At 59.9% G+C, this 26,141-nt stretch overlaps 1 protein-coding gene across 2 annotated transcripts; it reads left to right on the top strand.

Moving 5' to 3' along the window:
• Positions 1-13,396: 13,396 nt before the first annotated feature.
• TLE5 (TLE family member 5, transcriptional modulator) lies at positions 13,397-22,268 on the top strand. Of its 2 annotated transcripts, none has more exons than XM_074927881.1 (7): positions 13,397-13,558; positions 13,907-14,004; positions 15,270-15,333; positions 17,706-17,750; positions 19,207-19,269; positions 20,315-20,389; positions 21,021-22,268. In XM_074927881.1, the coding sequence occupies exons 1-7, from the start codon at positions 13,532-13,534 to the stop codon at positions 21,237-21,239; spliced, it is 591 nt and encodes a 196-aa protein (XP_074783982.1). In that variant the 5' UTR covers positions 13,397-13,531; the 3' UTR covers positions 21,240-22,268. The 2 variants fall into 2 exon arrangements, with proteins under 2 accessions (XP_074783982.1, XP_074783981.1); XM_074927880.1 differs by having other exon boundaries at positions 21,018-22,268.
• Positions 22,269-26,141: the final 3,873 nt, after the last annotated feature.

The following is a 26,141-nucleotide window of genomic DNA, read 5'->3' as shown; positions in this document are numbered from 1 at the left end:
CTCCTGGGCTGGGCTCACTCGCCTGTCCTAGACCACTCTGCCTGGAGGTCTGTATATAAACAGTCTTTCTCAAAGTCCAAAAAGCCACGATAGAGCTGTGACATACCTGTCTTCCTTGTTACCTGCCTGACTTGTGCCACGGCTTGTCGGTCCCTACCTCATGGCAGTCTGGCTGAGACAGAAACACAAGATACTCAAAAACAACAGGTTCTGGTTTTCACTTAAATTCCACCTGCTCCTTTCATACCTGTGCTATTTCCATGAGCTCTTGGCCTCAATTAAAAGATGATTCTCACTTTTTTTTTTTTTTCCAGCGGTGTCTCCATAGTTTGGTCTTCCACAGCATTGATGCTCACCTCCCATTCTTACGGTCTCTTACTTCCTTTTCCAGATACCCTCCAGCTGAGAGAGGACTGTCACTCCCTCATGACTGACCTCTGGTGAAGGAGGCATAGTCATTTTGCTCTGGCAGCGAAAAATTGTTCTACAGGCAGCAGTGCTCAGGACAGCCAGAATCGAAGTCACAGTGGGCTGCTCAGTGTGACCTTCTGCCCTTTGTGGATGGTGTTAAGGAGACAGAAAGACTTAAATTTCTATAATCTCTGCAACACTGCTCTGACTTTAGGCAAAGTCAGTTAACCTCTTTGCGTGTCCTCAGGCTGCAAGTGTGAGAGAGATACTGTGTCTCAGGAGCGTGCTGGAGAGTTAGTTATCTAGTTAGGATTGCTCAGCTGCTTTGAACCACAAGGTGCTGTATGCTAGAGGCTGTTGGTTTGGTTACCTCCCCCTGGGCAGGATCAAAATCTAAAGGCCAGAAGATCCTAAAGAAGCTTTCACAGCTTGCCAGAAGAAAGAGAGTAACAAAATTTGCATCCATCCTCTGGACCTCTTGCTTGGTTCCTGCTGACAGACGTCAGTTCTGATGAATCTTGATCAAGCTATCTATTTAAGAATGACAGAACTGCTGGTCTCCAAGCAACACTAGCCAGTCCACTCTTTCCCCTTCTGCCCTAATGGAATGGTTTTGGTGCTCAGAGAGCTCATCCAGCAAACAGGAGGGATTCCCCTCAGCTTTGTCACCAGTGTGCTGTGCAACCCCTAGACCCCCGTCCCCTGTCTCACCCAGGTCTCAGATGTGTCTCCTCACCTTCCTCTCCGCTCACCCTTCCCTTGCAGCCTCTGGTAGCTGCTGCTGTCAGCAGACGTCAGTGACTTCCAGGCATCCTCCCCAGTCCTCCACCGCTGCAGCTCTCCAGTAGCATTTGCTCTGCCCAGCAGTGCTTGCCTAAGCCGGGGAGTTCCTGCCAAGCTGCCCAGCCCCACCTCTATTCCCCACCAGGCTGGCAAGAGGCGGGGGGGGGGGGGGATCCTTGTGGTTTTTGTGGCTTCCCAAGTTCTGCATGAAGGACTTAATGAACAGCATTTCCCAGAATGCTGATCCTGAGCGTGTCAGGCCACTTCAGAGCAACTACTTTCACAGTGCTCGTTTGCGACAGTTAATATTAAGCACAAAGATGAGCCCTGTTCGTTTATAGAGAGGAAGGTCCAGCCCTTGTAAAGGGTGTTCAGTTGCAATCAGGATGCAAGCACACCTCACTAGAGAGCATTGCAGGCATTTCAAAGTGCCATTCTTAGGTGCTTCTGAGTTCCAGATTCTTGAGAGCAGAGGGGAGCAGGGACAGCCCAGCTGCATTTTGCTGCAGCTGCTTGATCAACAACTTAATTGAGGAAAATTTTCATTGCTTAAAAATAAAAGCAGCTTGCAACCAGACGGCGAGAACTGGTCCCATCTTAATGTGGAAACCAGGTGCTTTGAGCACAAGACCCCCAGCTCAGCTGCACACGTACCCACGGGGTTACTCTGGAAGCCCAGCACATGCCCCTTCCGGCACGTACTTTGCTGAATCAGGACCCTGATTACATCTTCTGCTTTGCGATTATTTTGTAAGTTGAACAACCATTTCCTTCAGCTGTTGGAAAGAACTAGTTACTGCAGTTCACTTCCCAGGTGAGCTTTCAGCTTTTCAGTTCTAGATCCCCCCCACCCCCTGGAATTTAGGGTGACATTTTCTGTCAGCTACCAGTGCCCTGCTGCCAGTCAACATTTTGTACCTTCCAGCTCTTGGAAAAGTGCAGCGTGGGGTTTCACTCCTCCGTGTCTCTCCGGGAACTGACCGTCCCACGGAGCTGAGCTGGAATCTCATTTCCCAGGCTGGAGGTGTCCGGGGCTGCCCCCCCCGGGGAATGGAGTGGGAGGGCGAGGGGATCAGGAGCTGGCAGCCGCCTCCCGGTGCTCTGAAGGGGAGGAGGATCGTCAGAGTACGCAGCGAGGGGGAACATCACCAGGAGGAGGCTGGAGGAGGAGGAAGCGGCGGGGTGGTCTGCGATAGGCGAGGAAGCGCCGGCAGCCGGCAGTTACTGTCCCGGAGCCGCTGCCCGAGCAGCGCCCGCTCCAAGGGCCGGGGCTGAAGCGAACCCCCCTCTCCCCCGCTGCCCTTCCCGGCCGCACCTCGGGGCCCCCCGGGTCAGCGCCCCGACCCCTGCAGAGGAGGGGCGGCGGGCAGCCCCCCAGACCCGTGTCCCAGGCACCCCAGGGCCGCTCTCTGCGGGTGCTGACCGGGAGGGCACCCAGTGCCAGGGTGCCCCCCGCCAGCCAGAGCAGCCTGATGAGCTGCCCCAGCCCCACGCTGCCCCTCTGAGAGGCAAAACACCTTCTGCATTGCAGAGCGGAGCTTCGCTGCCTGCTGGGCCCGGTGCTGGGAGGAGCAGGACAGGACACAGCACTCCTCTTTGATCAGGGCTTCATGCTGCTCACCATTTTTCATTTAAAACGAAACAAACCAAAACCCTTTAAAACCCCTCCCAAGTGTTTCTGTAGTCTCACACCCGCTCCCCTCCTTTTTCATCCCTCTCAAGGTCTCCTGTCGACACCTACACCAGCAGCGTTCCCCTTGCGCCGTCTTGGGAAGGGCTGGCATCAGTCAGACACCGCGCCGAGCTCTCATCAGCTCTGAGGAGCGCCGGGGCCTCTGGGATGAGTGAAGCAGACTCTGGAAGAGAGCAAGGGGGAGGCACCGCAGCAGCCCTGGGAGCATCCCCTCAGCGTGGGGCAGAGCTGAGCCACCAGCCAGGGAAGGGCAGCCAGGGCAGCCCCGCAGGGCCACCAAACCGCCTGTGAGGCCCGCAGGGACAGTTGAATTTCTGGTGTGTGCAGGTGCTTAAGGAACAAACCGAGGCAAAGCAACTCCTACCCGGGTGCTTGGGAGGACACTTGAGCTATTTCTCATCTGTGTGTTTTTAAAGCGAGCTCACAGTTAAGGGCCAGAACAGCTTTCCGTCAAGCCTGGAGACTCACTACTGACCATAACCTGTAGGTTTAGAGGTTATGGGGTCACCTACACAATTTCAGTTACTGGGTGGGATTTTTTTTTTTTTAAATAAAAGCAAAGCCCATGCCCTCCCCATCTGTAAATACTGGACCTATGTCTCCCACCCCACATTCCCCCCCCTCACAGAGGTTCACCACTGCTCTCCTCCCCTCTGCCTGCTTTTGCCGTCCACCCTGACTCCTCTTTGGCCTGTCTGTCCTTTGCCCCCGTTCCTTGCCAGCACCCTGGGAGCTGTCTAAGTCCCTGGAAGCGCAGCAGCAAGTTCCCACTATCATGGGACAAGAGTTGCTCCAGCATTCAGCCCTTCCCTTTAGGCAAACTGAGGCAGCACGATGTACATCCTTGCTGTGCCAAACACCCTCCCTACTTAACCTGCAATGACATTCAAAGCACAGGGAAAGGCAAGTGCATCCCTTCCTCCGCCATCACTCCCCTGCATGGAGACACGGTTCCCCTGGGAGGGGGCAGCGTGCCCAGTGCTTGCTGTGGGGCAGGCTGTAACAGCAAGCCTCAGACAGTGCCAGGGCCTTTGCATCATGTCTGTGATGCGGAGGACCTGGTCACACATCAGTGGCACATTCTGGGTTTGTGCCAGCAGAACTGCCACTGCTGAGAGCACAGCCCAGGCACTGAGAGGGCTTTCTGACCCGAGGAGGACAGAGGCAGAGCTGTTACAGAGAAGCAGGAGAAACCAGGGGCCAACAGAAAACAGGACATGCTTTCCAACAGGGGAGAGGACAGACAGGGTCGCTGGAACTTGCGGCTGCAGCGGTCCAGTGGTGCCTACCAAGAACCAAGGACAAGCCGGGTCCGTTCAGCCCATGCCAGACACCTAGGTGTGCCAGTAGGTCACAGCCAGGCTTGTCTCGCAGCACCTCACGCTGAGCACACCCCTTTGCCCATGGCACCCCCCAGCCGCCTTACCTCAGCCCCCCCCAGCACCACTGTCAGCTCTGGGCATGTGACCGCCTCCACCCAGAGCCGCAGGCCTGGCCCGCCGCAGGGAGCAGGGGGCACCCACACCAGCCTCACCTCCCACGGGAGGGCACCAGCAAGCCACAGGCCTGCAGAGACCAGTAAATTCATGACAGCGGGGCGGCGAGTGAGCTGGAATGCCTGTCCCCATCAGCGCCTTCATCTTCTTCCCAGTGCCGCAGGTCCAGTCTGCAAACACTGCTCCGGAGGCCAGAGGAGGTGTTTAATACCTACTGCAAGGTGCACAAGGTCCCTCCCTAAAGCCTGAGCATGCCAGGTGATATTACTGCAGAGCAGGTGTCAGATGTTTCAGCCTCCCCCCAGATTATATTTACAAGCTCTTCAATTGCCTGTCACAGGAAGATGCCACAAGGAGACTTGAGCTCTCTCAAAAGAGGGGAAAGGCACCCAGATCAAACACACTGACAAATGCAGCCTGTGACAGCAATTGCTGGATTACAGTGTTTTAAACCTTATGTTTTGCATCTGGTTTGTCATGGCTGTTGTAGGTGGGCTCAGTGCACGGTAAATCAGGATAACAAACCTACGTTTACCGTGATCCTTTCATCCCCTAGGATCCCAAAGCACATCATTTAATTGCACTCAACCTGCACATAGATTTCATAAATAAAGGAATGATGAATTAGCACAGCTGCTGCAGCATTCACATGAGTTACTAAGACACAATCTCTGTGTGCAATCAATCTAGCCTCATGCTTCAGTGTTTTGTCATAAATTGAGGTCAGGAAGAAATGTTCTCCCTACCTGGAATGCAGCACTGCTAAACTGGCTGAGTACAGGAAGACATTTAAGGGTGTAGTAATCTGTCTTCCCTGTGCAAATCTCAGAAATTGTTGCAAATATTCATTTGATGGAGCTCCCATGCAGTAGCTGAGCACTGATCCTGCACAGGGGCAGGGGAATGTGATGTAGGGTTGCCAGGAGAGATTATCTGCCCCACATTAGGCAGGAAGAAAGCCTGGATGATCCCTTTGACCTTAGAACTGGTATCTCATGATTCCCTTTGTCCAGCAAGGGGAACAGAGGAGAGAGGTGAGAGTCCTCGCCATGCCCACGACACAGAGCGGGCCTGGTCTGGAAGCCCCCCCAGCCTGTTCTAGCCCCTGCTGATCACCATCGGGCTCGGTCTCTGTTTCCTATGCAGAGGGATTCTAATGCTGCTTCTGGAAACTAATCAGCCCAGGAGCCTTCCCACGGGGAAAGGGTCAGTGGAGTTCCCTGGACCTCCTGACCGCGTTGTAGCTTCAAACTTCCTGTTTATCTCCCACCAAATGCCTCAGAGACACCAATCAGAGCTAAGTCCTTCTCTGGAGCCTGATGCTGCCCCAGCCCTGGCGCGGGAACAGGCAATTTCAGGCATCCTTGCCATGTGCTTCCTCATCACGCCTCAGCTGCAAAATCCCTTTCCTGCTTCCTGCAAGGAGTGTGAACTGTTCCTTGCACTTTGGCTGGTAAAAAGGATGATAATTACCCCTAATTGGTCTGCAGCAAAACCACAGGGCACAGCAGAAGGAGGGGGGGCAGCCACCATGAGGAATGGAACCCAATTATTCCAAGTCACTGATAAAACGGGATCAAAGAGGGTGGAAAACGCCTGCCCAGAGCAAGGCTCTTCCTTGGAGAATGGCCCTTTCTACCCACAGGCCATCCCTGGCTGGGACCTGTGCACATCCATGGGGCAGTTTCTCATTTTTCTTTTGGTATAGGCGGAGAATTTGGGATGGGGTTCATTTCTGTCTCTGAGGGCAAGCAGCAAGACAGTTTCCCCAGGAGAAGAGCATGGTAACGTGGGCGTGTGGTGCAGAACAAGTGCTTTGTCTGCTGCCCCGTGCTGAGCTGCTGCGACCCTGCCGTGTCCCATCCTGATCACCCAGGTGTCCTGGGGCCGGGCAGCGATGGGGCGAGGGGCAGCGCTGCGGAGCGGCTCTTGGCTGGTGTCCGCAGGGTGGGCAGTGCCGTGCCGCTGCCTGCCGTGGGTCACCCTCACTCTCTGCGAGCTCCCGCTGCCCACAGCCCCAGCCCTGGATCGCCGCCACCGAAACTGGGGGAGGAGAGTGCGGGGCTGGGCGGGGGTGTGGGCAGAGGGGACACCAGCGGGTCACCCCAGGCTGTCCCAACCCACAGCACAGGGTGCTGCCAGGGCACTGAGGGGTGGCACAAGCTGCCAGCACGGGCGTTGTCAGCTGCTCCTTGGAGCTCAAGACAAAGACCGACCCCATGAAGCTGCCCCAGCCAGCACCGGTCCTGGCTGCTGAGCCCAGCTCTGACCCCTCTGCCAGGCTTGGGGCTCTGGCTGTGCAGGGGGGTCTCAGCGAGGAGCCGTGAAATCTGCCGAGGGACGCAGCGGCCAGAGCAGCCGTCGCACAGGAACCCTGCGCTCGGTCCAGGCTGAGTGCAGGAACCTGCTGGTTTCTTCGGCCAGGCAGACAGTGCTGCAGCAGCCAGCCCAGCTTCGGGGTTCAGGGGCAGCTTCAAACTATCGCTGGAGCAAGGGGCCAGTAACTGAACTGGGAGCCTGCCGCGTGTTTGCCGTCCAGAGGCTGCGCCCTCATGTCAGTTCCAGGGACAGCGGCTGTAATGGGGGGGCACTACGCGGGGTTCTGCCTCCCTGGCTGCCCCCACGCCGGGCAGGGCAGGGGAGGCCGCGGGAGGCCGCAGAGGCCGGGCCCAGACCCGTGGCTGGGGCTCAGTATCTGCCCCTGGGGGAGCCGGCCAGGTGGCTGCGGCAGGGGGGACCCCTCTTCCGTGGGGGACCCCACGGCTCATTCCAGCCCTTGGCTGCAGCGGGGGGATCTGCACGGCTGATAACTGATAACGGCGGAGGCGGGGAGAGTTGGGAGGTGGTGAGGGAGAGGAGGAAACGGCCTGTATGTGAGAGAGAGACCGCAGAGACTGATTGCTTATAAATCACTCCTGGGGCTGCCAAGCCCTTGCGAGGCATCTGGTAGATTGCGTTATGCTATCTGAACAAAGTTTAATATAAAAAGCCAGTAATCCCCATGATAAGGGGGTGATAAGGGACAGTGTGGCCTTGGGTCCCACAGCAGCTGGCCTGGATGTGGCAGGGAGCTGGGGCCCAGCACCCAGCCTCCCCCACCGTCCCCAGCACCTCTGGCCTCCCAGGCGAAGCCAGCCGGTGGGCAGGGAGTGGGGCCCCGGCAAAGGGAGGGGGCAGTAACGTGGGAACCTGGTGCCCAGATGCCACCCCCTGCCAGCCTCTGCTCTGGCCTTCGGGGACGCTGCCGGGGTCGTGCAGGCCCTGACCCGAGTCACGGGCAATGAGTCTGTGCGCGGCCCATCACAGCAGCGTGTGGAGCGGAGAGAAAGCGGCCTCTGCCTCGGGGTTGTGGGAATGGCCCACAGGCATCGGCCTGAGCTCTGTGGAAATGCCGCCCTTGAGCCAAGCTCCTCTCCTTGCGCCCCAGGGGATGCTGCCCCTTCCCACACCAGTCCCTGCTGAGCATCTGCAACAGCAAAGCCTGACAGCAAGAGAAACCTAAATGCAGTCCCGAAAGGCTGAAGCAAAACACGGAGTTAACCCCTGCGGCTTTGAAGCTCTGGAAACCACGTGGCTCCACATTAAAGTAAGCAGGGAAACTTTGCACAATGGCTTTGCTGCGTGCGCAGGCCGTGGCGGTCGGGCTCGGCCCCACGGGGCTGCGGGTGAGCAGAAGCAGGCAGTGGGGAGCCAAGCTGCAGGGCTGGGCGCAGCAGGCGAGGACAGGCTGGGACAGCGGGGAGGTGGGAGAGAAGAAGCCTTGAGCCCCATCAGGGTGGCACGGGCAGGCTGGGGCTGATAGCTGCCAGCTGCCGGCCACTGTGCCCGATAAAATGCCTCACGAATGCCTGAGCGTGGGGTGGCAGTGGGGGACGCGCTCTGCAAAGCCAGGCTTTACATCCCGGGGAGGGACTGGGATTTGTCAGCAGCTGGTGTATGGATGGCAGCTGAAGTTTAATGAGTTTGGTGGGTCTCAGCCCTGTTTCTACTGGAAAGAGTCCACAGCACTGAAGCCACAACTAAGAAGCGAAGGAGGAGCCGCTGGCTGAACCTCGCCACCTCCAGTGGGGTCCTGCCCACACCGCGCTGAGGCGTGCAGTGACCAGGGACGCACGAATTTCTCAGACTCAGTCCTGCAAAGCATTTGTGTCTGTGGTCAGCTTTAGGTGTTGGGACTCGAGTGGTCCTGAGGGGGGTGGGTGGGAAGGAAAAAACCCTCCTTGTCTGAGGGCCCGAATTGCTGCTGTACCTTTTTTATTTCTTCCTTTTTAACTCCAGACAGTATTCTCCGGGTAAAAGCAGGATCTTAGGGCCTACATTTCCATTGCAATGACAGCATGACTTTCACCCTGCGTCCAGAGCTTCAGAGAAGAAAGTGTCTGTACAGCCTCTCTCCTTGAACCAGTGCTGGAGCGGGATATAATATCTGAATAATTTACAAAGGCTCTTCATTAAACAGATTTATTTTTGGCAGCTTTGTTAGACTGCTCCTTTTAGGAACGAATAGGAAGTTGCTCTGGTCTCATTAGGACATCCCTGTACGAACCCCTCCTGCTGGGGCAGGGGACTGGGACAGCCCATCGCTCCATTAGCAATGCTAAATATAAACTCCCAGTCCCAGGGCAACCAGGCTCCAGCACCAGTGGCCAGGGAACCTGGCGAGCGAGGACGTCCCCAGGCACGCATGTCACGGCGAGCAAGAGCGAGGGCAGGATCTTCCCTCCAGCCTCTGCAGGCAGGAGCCCAGCACGGGAGAGGCCCAGTCCCGCACTGGCCCTGATCCGGAGGCTGCTCCTGCTCTCCGGCCGGGCAAGCCACAGGCTTGGGCAAGGGCTGGGCGCAGTGAAGGGCGAAGCTCAGTGTGGACACAGTGTGGCTCAGCCTGGGGGCGCAGGGCTGGGGCAGACACAAGGCCAGCAGCCACGCTGTGAGGTCGCCACGCGTGCCACAGCGCCTGACAGCCACGCTGAGGGCAGGCATGGCTCCTGACCCTGGAAGGCTGATGCGAAGCGGGCTGTCACAGGAGAGGGCAAGTGGCTCTCCAGCCCCTGTGAGACCCCTTTGCCGCTTCCCACGCCAAATCGCCATGCAGCGTCAGGCCCTCAACCAGGCTGCCCACGTCAGCAGCCAAGTCCCTGGCTGCCCTCTGCAGCCTCTCCAAAGGGTAGTCTGGCTTCCCTAGGGCCGGACACGCTCCCTGGAAACCCATCTGCATCAGCCCAACCCCAACCCAGCCCTGGCTGCAGAAAGAGCCTGGCATGACCTTGCTCCTGGCTGAGGTGTTGGGGGAGAGGCAGGGACCCATCTGCTTCAGGTGCAGCGTTCCAGAGTGTAGAACAGCCTCACAGCGGATGAATGTTGGTTCACTCGGAGAGCTCCTACACACGTGCTCAGAGCTCCCTTCCTGCGCTGGAAAAACCCCTCCTTTCCTGAGCCAGGTCTGAGGTGGGCTGTGGGAATCCCCTCCTCTCACCAGGGGGTGATGATCAAGACAGGCTCCTCCACACAGTTCTGTCACCATGCCCAGGCCATACTCACCCCCACTGACACACACAGGGCCGCTGCTTGGGCAAGGTTATAATTCCCCCTTCTTCAGATGCAGATACATCGCCCGGCTGGAGACAGGCCCGTTAAAGAGTCATTTACTAGGCACAAGCGAGTTTGTGTTCCCCTGGATTGGGATTTGCCAAGATTATACCATAAATTAGAGTGTTTCCTGGAAGAAAGTAAGGAGGGGGAAAAAAAAAGATAAAATGGAACATTTTGTAGCCAACATAAAAGCCAATAAAGGAACATTTCATTTCCCGCTTGGGAGGGAGCGCCTGCGAGCTGTCGCAAAGAGAAAGGACGGCGGCACAGTGTGAGCAGGACTCCCGCACTGTCGCCATGACCAAGGGAAAACTCGAGATCCACCATCGCTCCCCACTGCCGGGGAGCCCGCCCGGGGCAAAGCTGCGGGCAAGGTGGCCAGTGGCTGTGCGGCTGCCCAGCCGGTCCCGGCACGCGCCGCGGAGAGGCTCCACCAGCCCTCGCCGCAGGCCGAGGTCCGAGCCGAGGAGGGTGCGTGCTGCTGAGCCGAGGGAGGCTCCACGCTGCCAGCCCAGGGCCCGGGAAGAGTGTCTCTGCGTCCTCCTCTGGGAAGTTCAACCTGCTCTTGTAACTGCTGCTGTTGTTGAAAGTCCATCAACCTCAGGGAGAGCCTGGTTTTGTCTTACCAAGGACAAACGCCTCACAGCTTTGGCAGCGCCATCATTAGGAATACCTGGTGTGTCAGTTGCTATGTGGCAACTTTGCTGCTTTATCTCAACAGGAAAAAACTTCATTCGAGTTAAAGAAGAAATTATAATATCTAGATGAGCAATGTAGGGGTGAGCTGCAGAAGGAGAGCAGAGGTGCTACCTGGCTCAGCAAGCAGACAGATATTCCTGCGTGTCTCTCAAAAGCGCGTACACAGGCACTAAAAGGCAGCCGGCACCGGGTGAAGAACGTGTCTTTGGCCCTGGCTGCCCTTCTCGTCTTACCTGAGGGGACATGGTGAGGCAAGATCACGCTCTGGAGATCTCATGGCACACTCTGTCCTGCTCCGCACCACGACCAGCCCCTGCCACATCCTGGATGGGGAGACACTAACGGGCAGCAACTGCTCTGCAGGTGCAGCACACCAGGTCACCCCCAGCACCTCCAACAGGGGCCAAGTCTGTAAGATAGGGGAAACAACCTGCCCTGTATTTAGGGGCCATCTCTTTTGCTTGTGTACATGTTGCACAGGGCAGTTGACATCGTGGTTTAGGTCTCTAGCTGCTGCAGGAATACACCTAATCTGTGTTTCCAAAGAGCAGCAAACGTGAGCCTCCCGACCCACACACACACTCAAAGGGGTTTTTCAGCTAAGAGGAGTAACTTAGAACAACATGGGAGCCCTTCTGCAGACAAAGCAGGAGCAGTCTGAACAGCACAAACCCCACGGGCAGCGCCCGTGAAAGAGGCTCCCAAGCTCCGGGTGCTCCCAAGCTCGGAGCTCGGGCTGAGCTGGCCCAGCCCAGAATGTCCTCAGTGGCCACACACATGGGCTCACAGTGGCCGACCTTGCACCAGCGCTCCCACTGCAGAGCGCAGGAGAGAGCCCACAGTCCCCAATTTCCAACACGTGATTCCAGGTACAGCATTTGCATGCTGCACATTTCTTCTGCACTTAACATAATCATCTCTGTAACAGATACCTAATTCCTATAATGGAGTGGGGACCATTACCTGTTCTGTGCCGGGGGCAGCCGCGGCAAAGCTCTCAGCCCAGGCACTGTCTGTCTGGAACATCACACAGCTGAGGGCAAGACCCTCGTGCATCCCATTGTCCCTTCCTTCCCCCCACACAGCAAGGGGACAAGCCTGGCAGGAACGGGCCGTGGGGGGAGGCAGGCCTGGGCTCTGCAGGGAGGGGGACAGCAGGGACCTGGCCCGCGCTCCCGCACACACCGATTCCAAACCGCATCCCACTGCCCTTGTGCGAGGCCCACGCCGGGGCGGCTCAGTTTCTCTACGTGTGAAAAGGGAACCAGGATGTCGATGCGCTGGGAGGAGACTGTCTACCCTGTTTTCCAACCCTTATTCTGCAGGGACATAAAGCCTGCCTGCACTATTAATAATCCTTGGCATGAAGCTGTCACAGTTTTCACTAATATGGAGATGTCGAAGTGAAAAAGCTACTGCACAATATGCAGGAGGTGTCACAATAACTCAGCTGCTATATAGTTCTCTTCAAAAATAAATACCACAACAGCCCAGCCCGCAGTGCTGGAGTCATGACGTGTGGGGTTTTATTTTTAATCAGAAAATGTACTGATTTTTGAAGATAGACAGAGAGCAGCATCTGCAATTGATGAAAGCTCCCTGGCGCTCACACACGCCAGCCCTGCTCCTGCCCCTTGTTCTCGGGCTGGATTCCAGGGACCCGATCCCGCCTCAGCTCTGCCACATCTGTGTCTGTGGCTTGCAAGAGGCCCCATGGCAACAAAGTTCTTCCAGCAACGAAGTCTGTGGCTGAATTCTCACCTCTCTGCTCCCTGTGGGGATGCAGCTGGTCCCCCAGGACACAGACCCCGGGGCCTGATCCTCCGGCAGCAGGTTTAAGACCAGAGTTGCACCCAGGGCAGCCTTTTCCGATGTCTGGGGATGGGAAGATTGGCGGGGACCAGCTGCAGGTGGATTCCCTCGCCTCTGCCTCCCCCGGTGAGCTGAAGGAAGACGCCCCCGTGGGTGAGCAGCCCTGTTCCCCGGCGGGGGAAGGGGGTGACATCGAGCCCCGTCCGCGGGCGCTGCCTGCGCGGGCCGGATCCTGCCCCGTCGCCGCAGGTTTCAGAACCGGGACGGAGCTGGGCGCCGGCAGAGCCCCCCGGGACACGGCGGGACGGGGGGGCCACGCCGGGGGCCACGGGAGCCTCTTCCCCGGGCGGGCCCGCGCTCTCCCGCGCCACAGAAGCAGCATCGGGGCCCGCCCGGGGCTCCCCGGCCGGGCCCGGGACGGCGGGGACCGGCCGGGGCCCTGCAGACGCGCCCCCCCCGCGGCCCGGGGCGAACCCACGGCCCCGCCGACGGGGGCTCGGCCCGGGTCCCGCCGCCGAGCGGGCGGGGGCGCGATCCGAGAGGGTGCGGGGGGGCCGGGCCAGGCCGCGCCGGCGGGGCCGCGGCGGCCGGGGCCGGGGCTCAGGGACCGGCCCGTCCCGGCTCAGCCCCGCTCCCGGCCGCGGGGCCGGGGAGCCGGGCGGCCGCGCAGAGCCCCGGCCCGGGCCCCCCGCCCGGCCCCCGCCGCCCGGGCCCGGCCGGTGCCCGCGGCCGGCGGCGCGGCGCGGCGGGGGCGGGGACCGGCGGGGGCGGGGGCGGCCGTGGGCCCGCCCGGCCCGGGGAGGCGGCGGCGGCAGGTGGTGCCGAGCAGCCGCAGGACGGAGCCGGAGCCGCAGCCGCCATTAGACAATAGGCGCCGGCGGCGGGGCGGCGGGAGCGGCGCGGGGCGAGCGGTGCGGCCGGGGCGGGGCGGCCGGGACGGCCGGGCCCGGCGCGGACAAAGGCGGCGGCGGCGGCGGCGGGGGGAGCTGCGGCGGGAGCGGGCGGCGGCACCGGGCCGCTCCGTGCGGGGGCCGAGCCGCAGCCTGACATGATGTTTCCACAAAGCCGGCACTCGGTACGGCGCGGCCGCGTACCGGGGGCGGCGGGGGCCGCGGGCCTCCCCGCGGGTGGCGGCCCCGGTGGGGCCGGGGCGACCCAGCGCCTCCCGCCGCCGGCAGCGAGGGGGGAGGGGGGTCCCCTCGCGCCGGCGGAGCCGCCCCGGCCGGTGCCGGGGGGTGGCGGGGCCGGCGGCAGCGCCCGGGGGAAGGGCCCGGGCGCCGGCGGCCCCCACGGGTGACCTTGGGCGCGTCCCGGGCCTGGGCGCGCCGGCCCCGCGGGGCTCCCCGGGGCCGGGGGTTCGGCCGCGGGGCGGAGCGGGCCGGGCCGCTGCCCCCGGCCCCAGCGCTGTCTCCTCTCGTTCAAGGGCTCCTCTCACCTGCCGCAGCAGCTGAAGTTCACGACCTCCGACTCCTGCGACCGCATCAAGGACGAGTTCCAGCTGCTGCAGGCCCAGTACCACAGGTAGGTGCGCGCCCAGCCCCCGCCCCGGAGCCGCGCCGGTCCCGCCGCTTCGCCGCGCGGGGCAGCGCCGGGGGGGCCGCGGGCAGGCCCCGTCGTGCCGGGCTCGCCGGCGGGGAGAGCGCGCCTCGTCCTTCCCCGGGAGCGCCGCTCGCCCGGGAGCCGTGGCCAGGCCGCCCGCGTCTGACTGGGAGTTTTCCTCGGCTCTGCTCGCTGGCTGCCATTCCTGGACCGCGGACGCTGCAGGGAGCGCTTAAATCCGAAAGCTTCCGCTTCACCGCGGGCGTGTGTGCGAGCGCTGGTGACGGATTTGTGACCGTTTCTGAGATAACCGTGAGGCTCTGGGCCGAGCTGGCCGGGCGATGCCCCCGCCACGGCCCGGCGGCACGTGCCTCCGCGTGGCTGCCGTGGCCTCGCCTGCCTTCCCCCCACTGCCGCGCGTCGGGTCGCAGGTTTGCGGCGGCGGCGTTGCTCTGGCAGAACAGGCAAAAAAACCGCTGAAAGCGGCTGTTTCCTGATGCCCCCGTGTCTGGGCAGTGCCAGCGAGGGCGCAGGCAGCCCACGCAGCGTGCCCGCTGGAAGGGAGGTTGTCCCCCCACCCCGCTCCACCCCCTCGGACTTAATCTGCTCGAGAAGAAGCAGGTTTTGTGTAGGTGAAGCTGTTTCTTGTTTGAAACATAAAACCACAGCACGTGCCCGCTGCAGTTGCTCGGCTGGTGAGTTGGAGTCTCATAAAACCCTGGGAGCAGCAGCACTTTCTCTGAAGGGTGTGAAGAACCTAAAGGAGAGAAAAAATCCTTTCTTCTGGAGGGATCTGCTGTGCTTGGGCCTCCCTCCACCATCCAGAAATGGATCTGGCTTTGCTTGTGAAGTTGTACCGGAGCATCTCTCGAGCGCTGCAGACAGGCCGGTGCGAGAGGCTGCCGGTGACCCGCGGAAGGAAGGCAGCCCACTCCTCGGGCAGCCCCCTCTGCTCTGCCCAGCTCTTCCTCTTCCCACCAGAAGGATTTGCCTGGGAGAGGCGGGTGTCCAGCTGGTGGATGCCCTTGTGTTGCTTCTCTGGAACGTGAGCTGGGAAGGGCACGGGCTCCCAGGTTGCCGCTGTGCCAGCCGGTGCGGCCCGGCTCCAGCCGTCCCTCGGGGTCCGGGTGGTGGTGGCCGAGAAGGCCACCTGGCCGGGATGGGGCCCTGCAGGAAGCAGCTGCTCTGTGGCCATCAACTCTCTCACCTCCTGTTTGTGTTTTTTTTACTGTTTTCTGGTTTTTCAGCTTGAAGTTGGAATGTGACAAACTAGCCAGTGAGAAATCGGAGATGCAGCGTCACTACGTCATGGTAAGGACAGGCCTGGCAGCCGGCAGCGCGTGGGCAGCGCGGGTGGGGGCTCCGGCGCCGAGCAGGTGCCTGCGCTGGGGTTTGGCCTGGAGGGAGCCCGAGTGCGGGTCTCTGGGCAAGGCTGGCACTGGCTCTTCTGAAAACGGGGCTTTCCTCTTGTGTTGCCTGCATGTAGTGGATGGTTGAATTGAGGGGAAGTAGCAGGGGACTGTTGGACACGGGAAAGGCCCAGGGGCTGAGTACTTGCTGGCTGGCGATGGGCGCGTGGCCTTGCTGCTGCCTCGCTGCTTGACCCCTGGGCCCTGGGGGAGGCGACAGCTCTCGGGCACCCGAGGAGGACCTGCAAGGTGCTGGGGACCCCAGGAGAGTCATGGCCCATGAAAGACAAAACAGTGCCCTGGGAAGGCATGAAGCTGGGAAACCCCACGAGCCCCGTGGGATTCGGAAGGAAAAATCAGCTGCTGTGCGAGTGCTAAACCCTGTGCACCTTGCCGTGGCCCTGGCAGCCTCGCGGAGCTGCGGCGCCAAGTGCTGGCGTGTCTCACTGGTGCGTGTGTCCTGGCACAAAGCGTGCACGTCCCCACACGGTGCCTGCTCACGGCACGAGATGTGGTGCCATGCGTGGGCAACGGGCTCAGCTGCAACTCTAAGGAAAAATCTGCCAGCAAACAGCCATGGTCTTGCAGGCGGGGTGACAGTTTACCTGACAGGTAATGCCTCGGTCTTCCCGCACGGGGAAGGGCCCTGCAGTAGCGGGAGGGATGTGGGCAAGGCTGTGCCTCCCCTCCTGTCAGGGAGTTAACAGGAGGTTGTGATACTGTCCATAGAGATGAGCTGGTGCCTGCTTGCCAGCTGCTGCACCTGCCCTGGAAGGAAGAGATAAGGTGTAGAAATTAATACAGCAGCTCTTCAGAGCCGAGTTAGGACTTTAGCACCAGGAATAAGGGAGCTGTCCCATCCGGCCCCCTGTACTGCTGGTGTGTCCTGACTCTGAGGCTGTGGGAGCTGGGTGTGCTGGGGCCGGGGCTGAGAAGAGGTTACAGCTTTCCCTGTCTGCTGGTGGGGAAGCCTGCCCTATCCTCCCCAGTTGGTGATTACTTCCTGGGCCTTGCAGCCTGGGTGGAGATGCTCATCTCCAGGTGTGGCTGAGATATTTTTTTTCCCCTTAGTGCTGATGGTCACTGTAACTGATTCGTGCTGCCATGAGCAGGTTGGTGGCAGAGGGGAAGGGCTGTTTCTCTTGTGCCGCGCTGGAGGCTCTGCAGGCGCGGCAGCTCCTGCCTTCTCCGTGTGCTGAGCCGGAGTCGCACAGAGCTGCTGTCGCTCCCCGCCACAGCAAGTCACGGGGAGCGAAGAGGAGGGTTTCTGTGAATGTGCAAAGCTGCTACAGCTGCTCTGATTTTTGAATAAGTCACAATTAGCAGCTTGGGGGTCGGACTCCTGCTTCCTGCTCAGTCTTTAGAATGCAAAGAAGCCTTGAGAGCCAGCCGTGGTGTTAGAGCAGGCTGAGATCATGGCGATAGCAGGCTGGATGCTTCTCAGACTTGTGGCGTCGGTACCAAAACGCTAGTGATCTTCTCCTTGAATTAAATGAGTGCAGATGTGGATTTTTCCTTCCCTTCAGAGGAATCAGGATTGCAGCCTGCAAGCTGAGGGAGGAGATTTCTAAACTCAAACATCACCTTCTTCCAGGGGTCAGGAATTAGTTTCTCCTGCCAATAGATTGCTCTATAGCTGCCTGTTGCTTGCTGCATGGGGGTTTTCTGGGTGGCTTTTTTGGTGGTTGGTTTTTGGGTGGTTTTTTTTTTTCCACATAGCTTCTTCCCAAACAGCTGGAGCTGTGTGCAGCTGGATGTGTTACTTGCTAGATGAAGCCCAGTTGTGATCTCTTCCATTTGCTGCTGAAGCAGCCATGTGGGCTTTAGGATATTGGCCAGGCAAAGCTTGTAGAGTCACGCTGCCTGTCTTTTGGCTGTGGATGTGGAAGTTTGTGGAGCCCTGAGCCTTTTTTCAGCTTTGAAGCAGCATCGCTTGCTCTCACCTTGATGCAGACTGCAGAGAGGTGTCAGTGAGGAGTCTGGCATGGGGCCCAGTCGGCAAGTTCCCAGGTCTCTGTCTGCAGCAGCGTGAGGCTGGAGCAGGGTGGGCAGGGAGCGCCTGGGCTCTTGGTGCTTCTGCCTTAGGCCTGGAGAGGGTCCCTGTCTGGGCTTTTCTCCTGCTTCTTTTGTTTCCTAGGGCTGGCCTCTTCCTCCTTCCATCCTTGCCCAGCCTTTCCTAGGAAAGCAGCAGTAGTTCCCAGCGCTGCTGCATGGAGCCACTTTACCTGATGGAGACTTACCATTTCTTTTGTTCCCTTCTCTCCCACTCTACAGTATTACGAGATGTCCTACGGGCTGAATATTGAAATGCACAAACAGGTAGGGGAAGGCATTTCCAAGTGCTGTAATTCCTGGGGAGGGTGGGTTGTCTGTTGTGCTTTGCCCTCGTCACTTTAGTGGTATTTCAGGAACTAGAAATGCCATGAATCTGTAAATGTCAGAGCTGCCTCTGAAATGCTGGGACCCCCCCAGCTCCTGGGAGTGCAGTGCCTGGACTGAGGGCTCCCACCCCGGGCTGCAGACACGCTCTGATTCTCCCCAGGGCCTGAACAGGTATTTGAGCACCAGACAAGGCAGGGTCTGGGGCGGCAGCTCAGAGCCGGTCAGCAGACACAGACCTGGGGTGGAGGGTGGGAGATGACCCTGCCTCCCCCTGGATGGGTTCCTGGCCTTGTTGCCTTCCCTGATGCCCAGGAAGGCTTGTGGGGATCACCCCAACGTGAAAAACACCTTTGGCTCCCCCCAAGCTCTTGCTGCAGCCAGGCCAGAGAGCACTTCTCTCGGGCTGTGGTTAGGGATGGCAGACCTCCTTGTGATGGAGACTCTGCTGCAGCCTGGGTAAGTTTGTTCATTACCCTCGCTGGTGGTGAAGTTGTTAATTATCCCCGGTGGCTAATTACCTGTGCTGTTAACAACGTGAGCCTCCTCTGAGCCTGACTCTGTCTGGCTTCGGCTTCCTGTCACAAAGTCGTCTGTGTTGTGGCTCAGTTACACGCCTCTTAGCACAATGCTGCTCCCCACAAAGGCACTTGGTGCCTCTGATCCCATCGCCCTCACTGGTAAACCCCTGAGACTGGCTTCTGTGGGGAAACCTGCATCTTGATAAAGGATCTGAGCCATGAATCCTTGCTGCTGTCCCATGAATTGTCTCCCAGCCCAGTCCGCTCCCCTGTGGTGCTGGTTTTGGCATGTGCCTAAACCCTTTGGCTCTGGATTTCTGACTCCGTTGGAAAGTGGCTTGCAGAGGGCTCATAGCTTTACTCTTTCCCAGCATTCAACACCCCAAAATTTGCACCTGCCTGTATGAGGCTAGTGAAGAAGCTGTCCAGTCCCTGTGGTCTCCCTGGGTCGCCCCAGGTCTGTGGGGGTGCTGCTCGGGACAGGGGGTCCGAGGAGGCCAAGCGGGGGTCCCGGCGCAGGCAGTGCCTGTGCCTGCCTGTCAGCGTAGCAAATGTAATTCAGCACATCCCCACCTGGGTCTGTAATAAGTTTCCTCTCTGGTTGCTCCCAGTTCGTTGAACGAACACTGGAGACCCGGGGAGGGAAGAGAATGTTGAAAACCCGCTCTTTGCAGTCAGCAGCGTTGATTCATTTAGCTCTGTGGGGAGGGGCCTTGGGGGTGAGGTGACCCCCCCATGGCACCAGGATGTTGCCAACATCTTTCTGGGGAAAGTGGGGTTTCTTAGGGCTGTGTGGGGACTCGGGCCCTGCCTGGGGCAGGGGAGCAGCCCCAAGCTGTCTGATGCCTTTCCTTTCTGTTCTTCCCACCGTCTAGGCTGAAATCGTCAAGAGGCTAAACGGGATTTGTGCACAGGTTCTGCCCTACCTTTCGCAAGAGGTGAGTCCCCCGGCTCGGCCTCGTCTCTGACTCGGGGGAGCAGAGGCCTTGGTCCCGCCATGGCCCTTGGGCACCGGCAGCTCCTTGCCCCCGGTCCAGGAAACCTGTCACTTGCTCCCAGGCCCTGCACAGGGATGAGCCCTTCAGGACAGGTTTGGCCCGGGGGCAGCCCCCCAGGCACCGCACGCTGGCCCGGTGCCCATCCATCCCCTCTGTTGGCTTGGGACAAAGATGGGCTCGGTTCTCTCCTGCCCGAGATTCCAGAGTCGTCTGCCACTTCTGCAGGGGTGGTGGGAGCTTTGGGTGGCTAAGTGGAGGAGGAGAGCATTTAAAAAAACACCTCCATATGGCTCCTCCTTGAGATCTGGTTCCTCTGCCTCATTAATTAATGTGGCTGATGGGCTCCTCCCACTCCCCTGAGAAATTAATTGGGAGGGCTTGGGAGTTGCTGCTCGAGGCAGGAGGAAGATGAAGCACTTGTGGTGCTGTGTGTGTCCAGCCCCCAGCACAGCCCCACAGAGGCTGAGCTCATGGCTGGTTTCTTGGTCAGGACTAGCTGTGGGATGGCGGCAGTTTCTCACTCTGGGTTAGTTGTGGGGTTGAGGACGGGCTGTTTTTCCTCCCCACCTGTTTTCAAGGAGGATGAAGTGCCTTGCTGATCAGAGCTGCCTAATAACTAAGCCACAACTAAAGCTTTGGCATCTTAATGCAACCCCCTCCCCAGCCCTGTCCTGCTGCCAAGATGGAAAGAAAAATCCACTTGCTGGAGTACAGTGGGCAGGCCTGGGGTTCAGAGACCTTGTGCTCTTAGAGGAGCAAGTACAGTTTTCCTTTTCGCCACCCTGGGCCTCAGTGGTGTCAGGTCCTTGTCACAGACAAGGTGTGTGCGGGGTCCCCAGCTGCGGGTGAACTTGCCGGCTCAGTGCCCGGCCAGCACTGGCGTCTGAGGTCACATGTGTGTGTCGGACCTGGTGGGGCTGCATCCCTCTTCCCTTCCCCGTGATCCTAGAATTGACCCTGAATCCCTCTGTTCTCTCCACACCAGCATCAGCAGCAAGTCCTGGGAGCCATTGAACGGGCCAAGCAGGTTACAGCACCAGAACTGAACTCCATCATCCGTGTACGTGATGCACGTTTAGTTTGGGTTGGGAGGGACGGGACTTCGTGCCTTTGGCCTTCGGGACAGAGCTGGGCAGGGGCGTCGTGACCTGGGGACGTGGCCCGTGTGCTGGGAGCAGGCTGCAGCCCTGCTGGGATGAGGCTGAGTGCTGGGCTGGCCCGTTTTCTCCGGGCTGGTTACGGCGTGGGCCGGGGTTTGCAGGGCACCACGGGCTCCTGCTCTGTCCCAGCAGGGTGCAAGGAGAGGAGCTTTGGTTTTGAGCAGGAACCGCAACAGCTCCTTGACATGAAAACACCATCTGTTCTGGGTCAAGGTCGGGAGGGCTTTAACCTCCTCCTTGGGGCACGCCAGAGTCTGAGGCCAGATGTCCTGTGGGCCAGGGGCTGTGTCATGCTGGGGACACGCTCCTCAGTGTTCTCTCGAGGCTGTCGCAGCCCGAGGACTCCAGGCTCTGTTCCACCCCCTGCCCCGAGGCTGTGGTGCTCTCCGGGACCCAGAGGTCCCCGGTTGAAGCTTGGCTGCTGACACAGACTGCCTGGGCGGCCCAGGCCCTTGGGTTGGGGTCCAAGGGCACTCAGAATGACAATATCCCTCTCCTGTCGTCCCGTCTGTCCATCGTTCTCTACAGCAGCAGCTTCAAGCTCACCAGTTGTCGCAGCTCCAAGCCCTTGCTCTGCCTCTGACTCCACTCCCCGTGGGCCTCCAGCCCCCGTCCCTCCCTGCCGTCAGTGCCGGCACTGGGCTCCTCTCACTCTCAGCCTTGGGCTCTCAGGCTCATCTCTCCAAGGAGGACAAGAACGGCCACGACGGGGATGCCCACCAAGATGATGACGGGGAGAAATCGGATTAGAGTGAATGGGGGGCCGGGGGGAGGGGGCTGTCTGGGGGGTGGGGGAGGCGGGTTGATGCAAGATGCAGTATCTCTCTGTAGTTGCTGCGCAGCAGAATCGCGGGGGCTTGTGTTTGGTGGCATCTTGCCAGGCCTGTTCCCATGGGCAGCAGTGCCTGGGGGATGCCCCCACCGCCGTCCCCGCGAAGGGGCTGCTCCGCAGCAACGCAGGCGCCGTAGCAGTAACCGTGTGGCCGATCGTGCTCTCCCTGTGCCCAGCCTGGCTTCCCTGTCCCTGCTCCCACTTCCTCACAGAGCCAAGCCAGAGCCTGGCTTGGGCTGCTCCCGGGCCGCTTGCCCCCTGGCTGTCCAAGCTCCTCGGTGCCATGTGGCTCCCCCCCGCCTGCCGTTCCCCCCTTGGTATTTAAAGATGCCCCTTGATCCTGACAGTTTCTGCACAACTCCCTGCTGGGATCCCTGCCTGGAACCATCTCCTCCCTCCCCAAGCGCTCTTGATCTCCTTGCGTCACCCGTCCCTGTCCTCCCCGCACCCCTCCTGCACTAATGCCAGGCCGGCACCTCGCTGTTCTGCATGTATCTGTTCTTAGCCAGTCCTGCGGCAGTACGACGCGCTCCGGCCGCTGGGGCTGCCCCTCGGCCTCGGGCTGGAGGGGGAGCCTCTACCACCCGCTCCCCCTTGGCATAGCACCTGGCTTCGGGGGCTCGGGCGGCTGGGGGGGAGGGGGGGGCAGGCAGACTGAGAGCCTTCCCTGGTCCTCCCCGTCCCTGCGTCCCTGCCCCCGTGTAGAGGATACAGCAGCTTTCTCTGTTCTTATCTCCGTGCGCTAGCGTGTCTTCTATAAAAAACAAAAATGGAACAAAAAAATAAAACTAAATAATAATCTGGTGTTTGTATATAGTCCTTTAGAAAGATCTTGTTTTGCTTTTTGTGTTTAATCACTTGACCTATAATAAGAGGAACTGAAAATGCTGTATCAAGGACGTACAAGCTGTGCCTTTCAAATAAAGAAATAAGAAGGTTGGTTAAAACCCTGACTTGCTGCCTGCTTTCTTGCTGCCTTGGGGAATGACTTTAAAATGCTTCCCTCCCTCTCCTGCCCCCCAGATAAGGGAATGGGGGGAAGAACAGGTAGCTCTGCTGGCTAATGCTGGACTCTACCTTGGTCTCCCCGTGGGCTGGCAGAGCTGCTCTCCCTCCTCGGGGTGAGCGTGTCCCAGACCAGCCCCTGCCTCACCCACTGCCCTTCCTGGGAGGGAACCCCTCTCTGGAGGCTCCTCCGTGAGCCAGGAGGAGGGGGGTTAACGCTGACACCTCTGGTTCTAGCTCCTCTCCTGCTCTGTCTCCCACCCCCTGGCAAAACTGGGACTGTCTTTGTTGCCCGCATCCTGCTCCAGGCTGCCGCCTCTCCCACGGGCGTCCTTCCAGAGCCGCATGCCCACACCACAGCTTTGGCTGGAGTCTGCTGGAGCCAGGACATGGCAGATGCCCAGGTGAGTCAAAACAAGCTGGAGAACAAGGTGAAAGTGGATGGTGGCGAAAGGGACCTGGGAGCTCTCTGACTGGGAAGCGGGGAGGTCTGGAGTGACGTGTCACCTCGGCTCTGCTGGAGCAGGAGCAGCATGGTTTGGTGACACATGGGAATGGTCCCTGTGGATGGCTACAGGTCTGCTCTGTGTGTGTATAATTCATTTTTCATGTGGGTGCAGAGGGAAAGCTGCATCCATGTCACTCAGCCCCTCTGGAAAATCTGGCCTGTGTTGCCTGGGGCTGAGATTGCTGTAATGGAATTGGGTCTCAATAATTAGAGCTGTCCTCTGGCTTCAGAGCCTGCTCTGCCCTGATAACATCTCCCCTCTGTATCTCCCGGGCCAGCTGGAGTGGGAAAATCCCCTTCCCCTGGGAAGGAAGCCACGTTCGGGGGGGGGTCTCGGTGCCCCTGGCTGCCCGCTGAGGTCAGAGGACTGGGGTGGTGCAGCTGGAGGCCCTGGTGAAAGCCAGAAGGGGAGCAGCAGCCACTGTACCTCTGTCCTGCTGGCGCTGGGCAAAGGTCAGGCTGAACGTCTGAGGGTGGGATTTGGTGGGATTTGCTGAGCTGGCTCAGGCCTGGGACCAGCTCTGGGTCCAGAGTGGTGGCACTTTGGGCTGGGGCCGTGTCTGCTGCAGCAGGCCCAAGGTGGGAGAGGCTTGAGGAAAGGTGCGTGGTGCTGCTCGAACGCCTGCAGAGGCTGCGGCTCCACTCTGCCCCTTCCTTGGGCTTCCTCTGCTGCAAGGGGATGGAGGGGCTGGTGCACGCCTCGGCCCCGTGTCACTGTCCCGGGAGCTCTGGCCAGGATGGGTTACAGAGCCCGCGGGCAGCGCGAGGGCTCGACAATGCTCCCGTTCTCTGCTGCGCCGCCTCGCCAGTGTCACCCAGGGGGGGTGGCTGGGCCAGGGCTCCCAGTGCAGGCGGGCAAGGGGCGGGAGGGGTCTGCAGAGGACCACGGCGCCGGTGGTGGTCTTTGAACTCTGGCTGCAGGACTGCTGGGGGCCCTGAGCCCTGTCCCTGCCGAACCAGGTGCCCCGTGTGGGGCCCGACGCTCCTGACACAGCCGCTGTCGGTGCCCTGGGAGGCAGCTGCTGGCTGACCAGCCGCCACGAGGCAGATCCAGAGCACAGAGCCCGTGGTGAGGGCAGAGACGCTGGGAGGGGCTGGCCTGACCTTGGTGCCCATGGAGGGGCCGGAGCGCTGGGCAGACGGGTCCAACCCCTGCCCCCCCCGAGCGCAGGGGCTCGCGGCCAGGAGCCGGCTGAAACGCTGCCGGTAGCTGCAGCCTGACCCCGTGGGCCGGCAGCTGCTCAGGGCTTCGCTGACGCTGAGTGAGAGGTTTCTGATGTGAAAGGCCAACACAGCTTCGGGCCGGCGCTGCTGCGATGCGACAGTTGCTAAAACCATCTCTGCTCTGTAAGTGCTGCTGAAAACCCCGCTGGGAGTAAGAGGCTGCGGCGAGGGCTGGAGCTTTTCAAGCGCTTTCACCTCCAGGTCACTGGTTCAAACTCAGCCTGGGGGTAGGGAGCCCCGTAAGTGGATGTTATTCCTGGTGGATGTGCAAGGGAGGAGGATTTAGGAGAAATTGGTCTGGGGTGTTCTCAGGCTGGTGATTTCAGAGGAACAGAGTCCCTGTTGTTAGAGCTAATTAGCAGCCTCGGTTCGGTGGGCAAGGGGTTGAACAAACCACGAGGCTGCTGCCTGAGCATCCCCGGCTGCCAGCGGGCTGGGGCAGGGGAGCTGCTCCCGCCCGGGCTGTGGGGGTCTCCCTGCTCCCTCGGGGAGACCAACCCACTGTTAAGTATAAAGACAGAGCTCTCCGGCTCTCCCAATCCCCTGCAACTCTGAGCAGATGCTGAGCTGAACCTCGTGCTCCACTCCTGCTTTACCAGATGACCCATTTCTGAAGCGTTCCAGCTTTGCACCCGAAGCGTTTCTCCCTGACACCCCACCCCAGGGATGAGCAGTGCTGAGCTTCCCCGTGCTGCCAGCCCGGCTCTGCCTGCAACCGCTGCACTTGCTCTGGATGGCCGAAGGGAGTCACTTCAGAGGGCATGTCACCAGATTTGGGCTCAAATCTAACCAAATCTGCCCCAGCAGCAAATAAAGGGTTAAAAATACCTCCCTGGTGACTCTCCCAGTAGCTGCAGACTTGAGGAAACAGCATCTCACCTTCCAAACAAGCTGCTCTGCCTTGTACCCTCTCTTAGCTGGAGCTGTGAGCCCCGCTCCTGCTCTGGCCGAAGAGGCTCAGCGCTCCTGAGGAGCGGGTGACGTGGGGCTTCCACAGCTCTGCTGATGAGGGTTGGTTTGGCTGGCTCCTGGTAGAGAAACTCCTCTTTGTGCATGAGAGGTTGCGATACAAGGGTGGGAGCGGATGGGCTCAGAACCAGCTTTCCTGGCTCCGGGATCCTTGGAAAAACTTGGCAAAGCCCTAGCTCCTTAAAGGGGGATAGAGAGCAGGCTGGTGACAGCCGCTGTCCCGCTGCCCAGAGAGCTTTGGCTGTGGTGGGTGAGGGGTGGGCTGAGTCTGGAGGGCAGGGCCAGGACACCCCCCCCCATTTGTCAGCGCCCCAGGGACTGGTCACGGAGCAGCACAGCATTTAGCCTGACTTTGACATCGATTCCTGCTTGCAGCTGCCAGGGGCTTGGCAAAACTCTGCCACCCCACATCCGCCACCCCCCCCCCCCCCCCCGCCTGTCACTGGAGGTGTCACAAACCCACATCTTCCTCCATGAGGTGAGCAGGTGCCACTTTTTCACTGGGTGAAGGAGGTTTCCACACCTCTTCGACTCCTGGCCCACCCTCTCCAGCCTGTTCCCAGGGCAGATCCTTGTCGCCTCTGTGGCAGCAGCGGGAATCGCCTCCGCCACATCCCCCTCCCGCTCCCACCCTCCTCATTTTTCAGCGCAGCTTTGCTTGAAACAATGGCACAGCCTGCAAGCCAGGAATGCTTTGCAGCGCGGCGGAGCAGGGCCTCCTTCCCAATTCATCACTAATGCAGGAACGCCAAGCCCTTCCTGGCTGCAGTGAGCACGAGATAAAAGCTAAAAGAGGCATCAATAATTAAAAACCACTCAGAGCCGGTAAGTGCAAACAGGAGCCAACATACAGATCGAAGGCAGCGCCAGAGACGAGTCCGTCAGCTGCTGGGTTGCTCTAAGGGCTCCCACATCTCTTTTTGTGGGTGTCCCCCCAGTCTGCAGCCGAGGTGTCCCCGGCCCAGTGGGAGTGTGGGGGCTCTGCAACGTGGTGGGGGGGTCCTGCCCGGCCGTGGCGGGAGAGACCCCCAGGCTCCGCTGGCTCCTGCCTCTGGTTTGTCTTGCAGATGCTCAGGGGACGAGACTTTAAAGAGCAGGCGACAGCCCTGGGGGC

The sequence above is a fragment of the Athene noctua genome, chromosome 27 (genome assembly GCF_965140245.1).
Source record: "Athene noctua chromosome 27, bAthNoc1.hap1.1, whole genome shotgun sequence".
Lineage (NCBI taxonomy): Eukaryota > Metazoa > Chordata > Aves > Strigiformes > Strigidae > Athene > Athene noctua.
Note: the sequence above shows the minus strand (reverse complement) of the source record. Positions and strands in the feature narration are given on the sequence as shown.

What these genes read in the sequence shown, in the direction of transcription:
- TLE5 (XM_074927880.1), top strand. Translation starts at nt 13,532, where the DNA reads ATGATGTTTCCACAAAGCCGGCACTCG. An exon ending in TGCAGCGTCACTACGTCATG is followed by an intron (nt 15,334 to 17,705) that starts GTAAGGACAGGC and finishes CCCACTCTACAG; the next exon opens with TATTACGAGATGTCCTACGG. An exon ending in ATATTGAAATGCACAAACAG is followed by an intron (nt 17,751 to 19,206) that starts GTAGGGGAAGGC and finishes CCCACCGTCTAG; the next exon opens with GCTGAAATCGTCAAGAGGCT.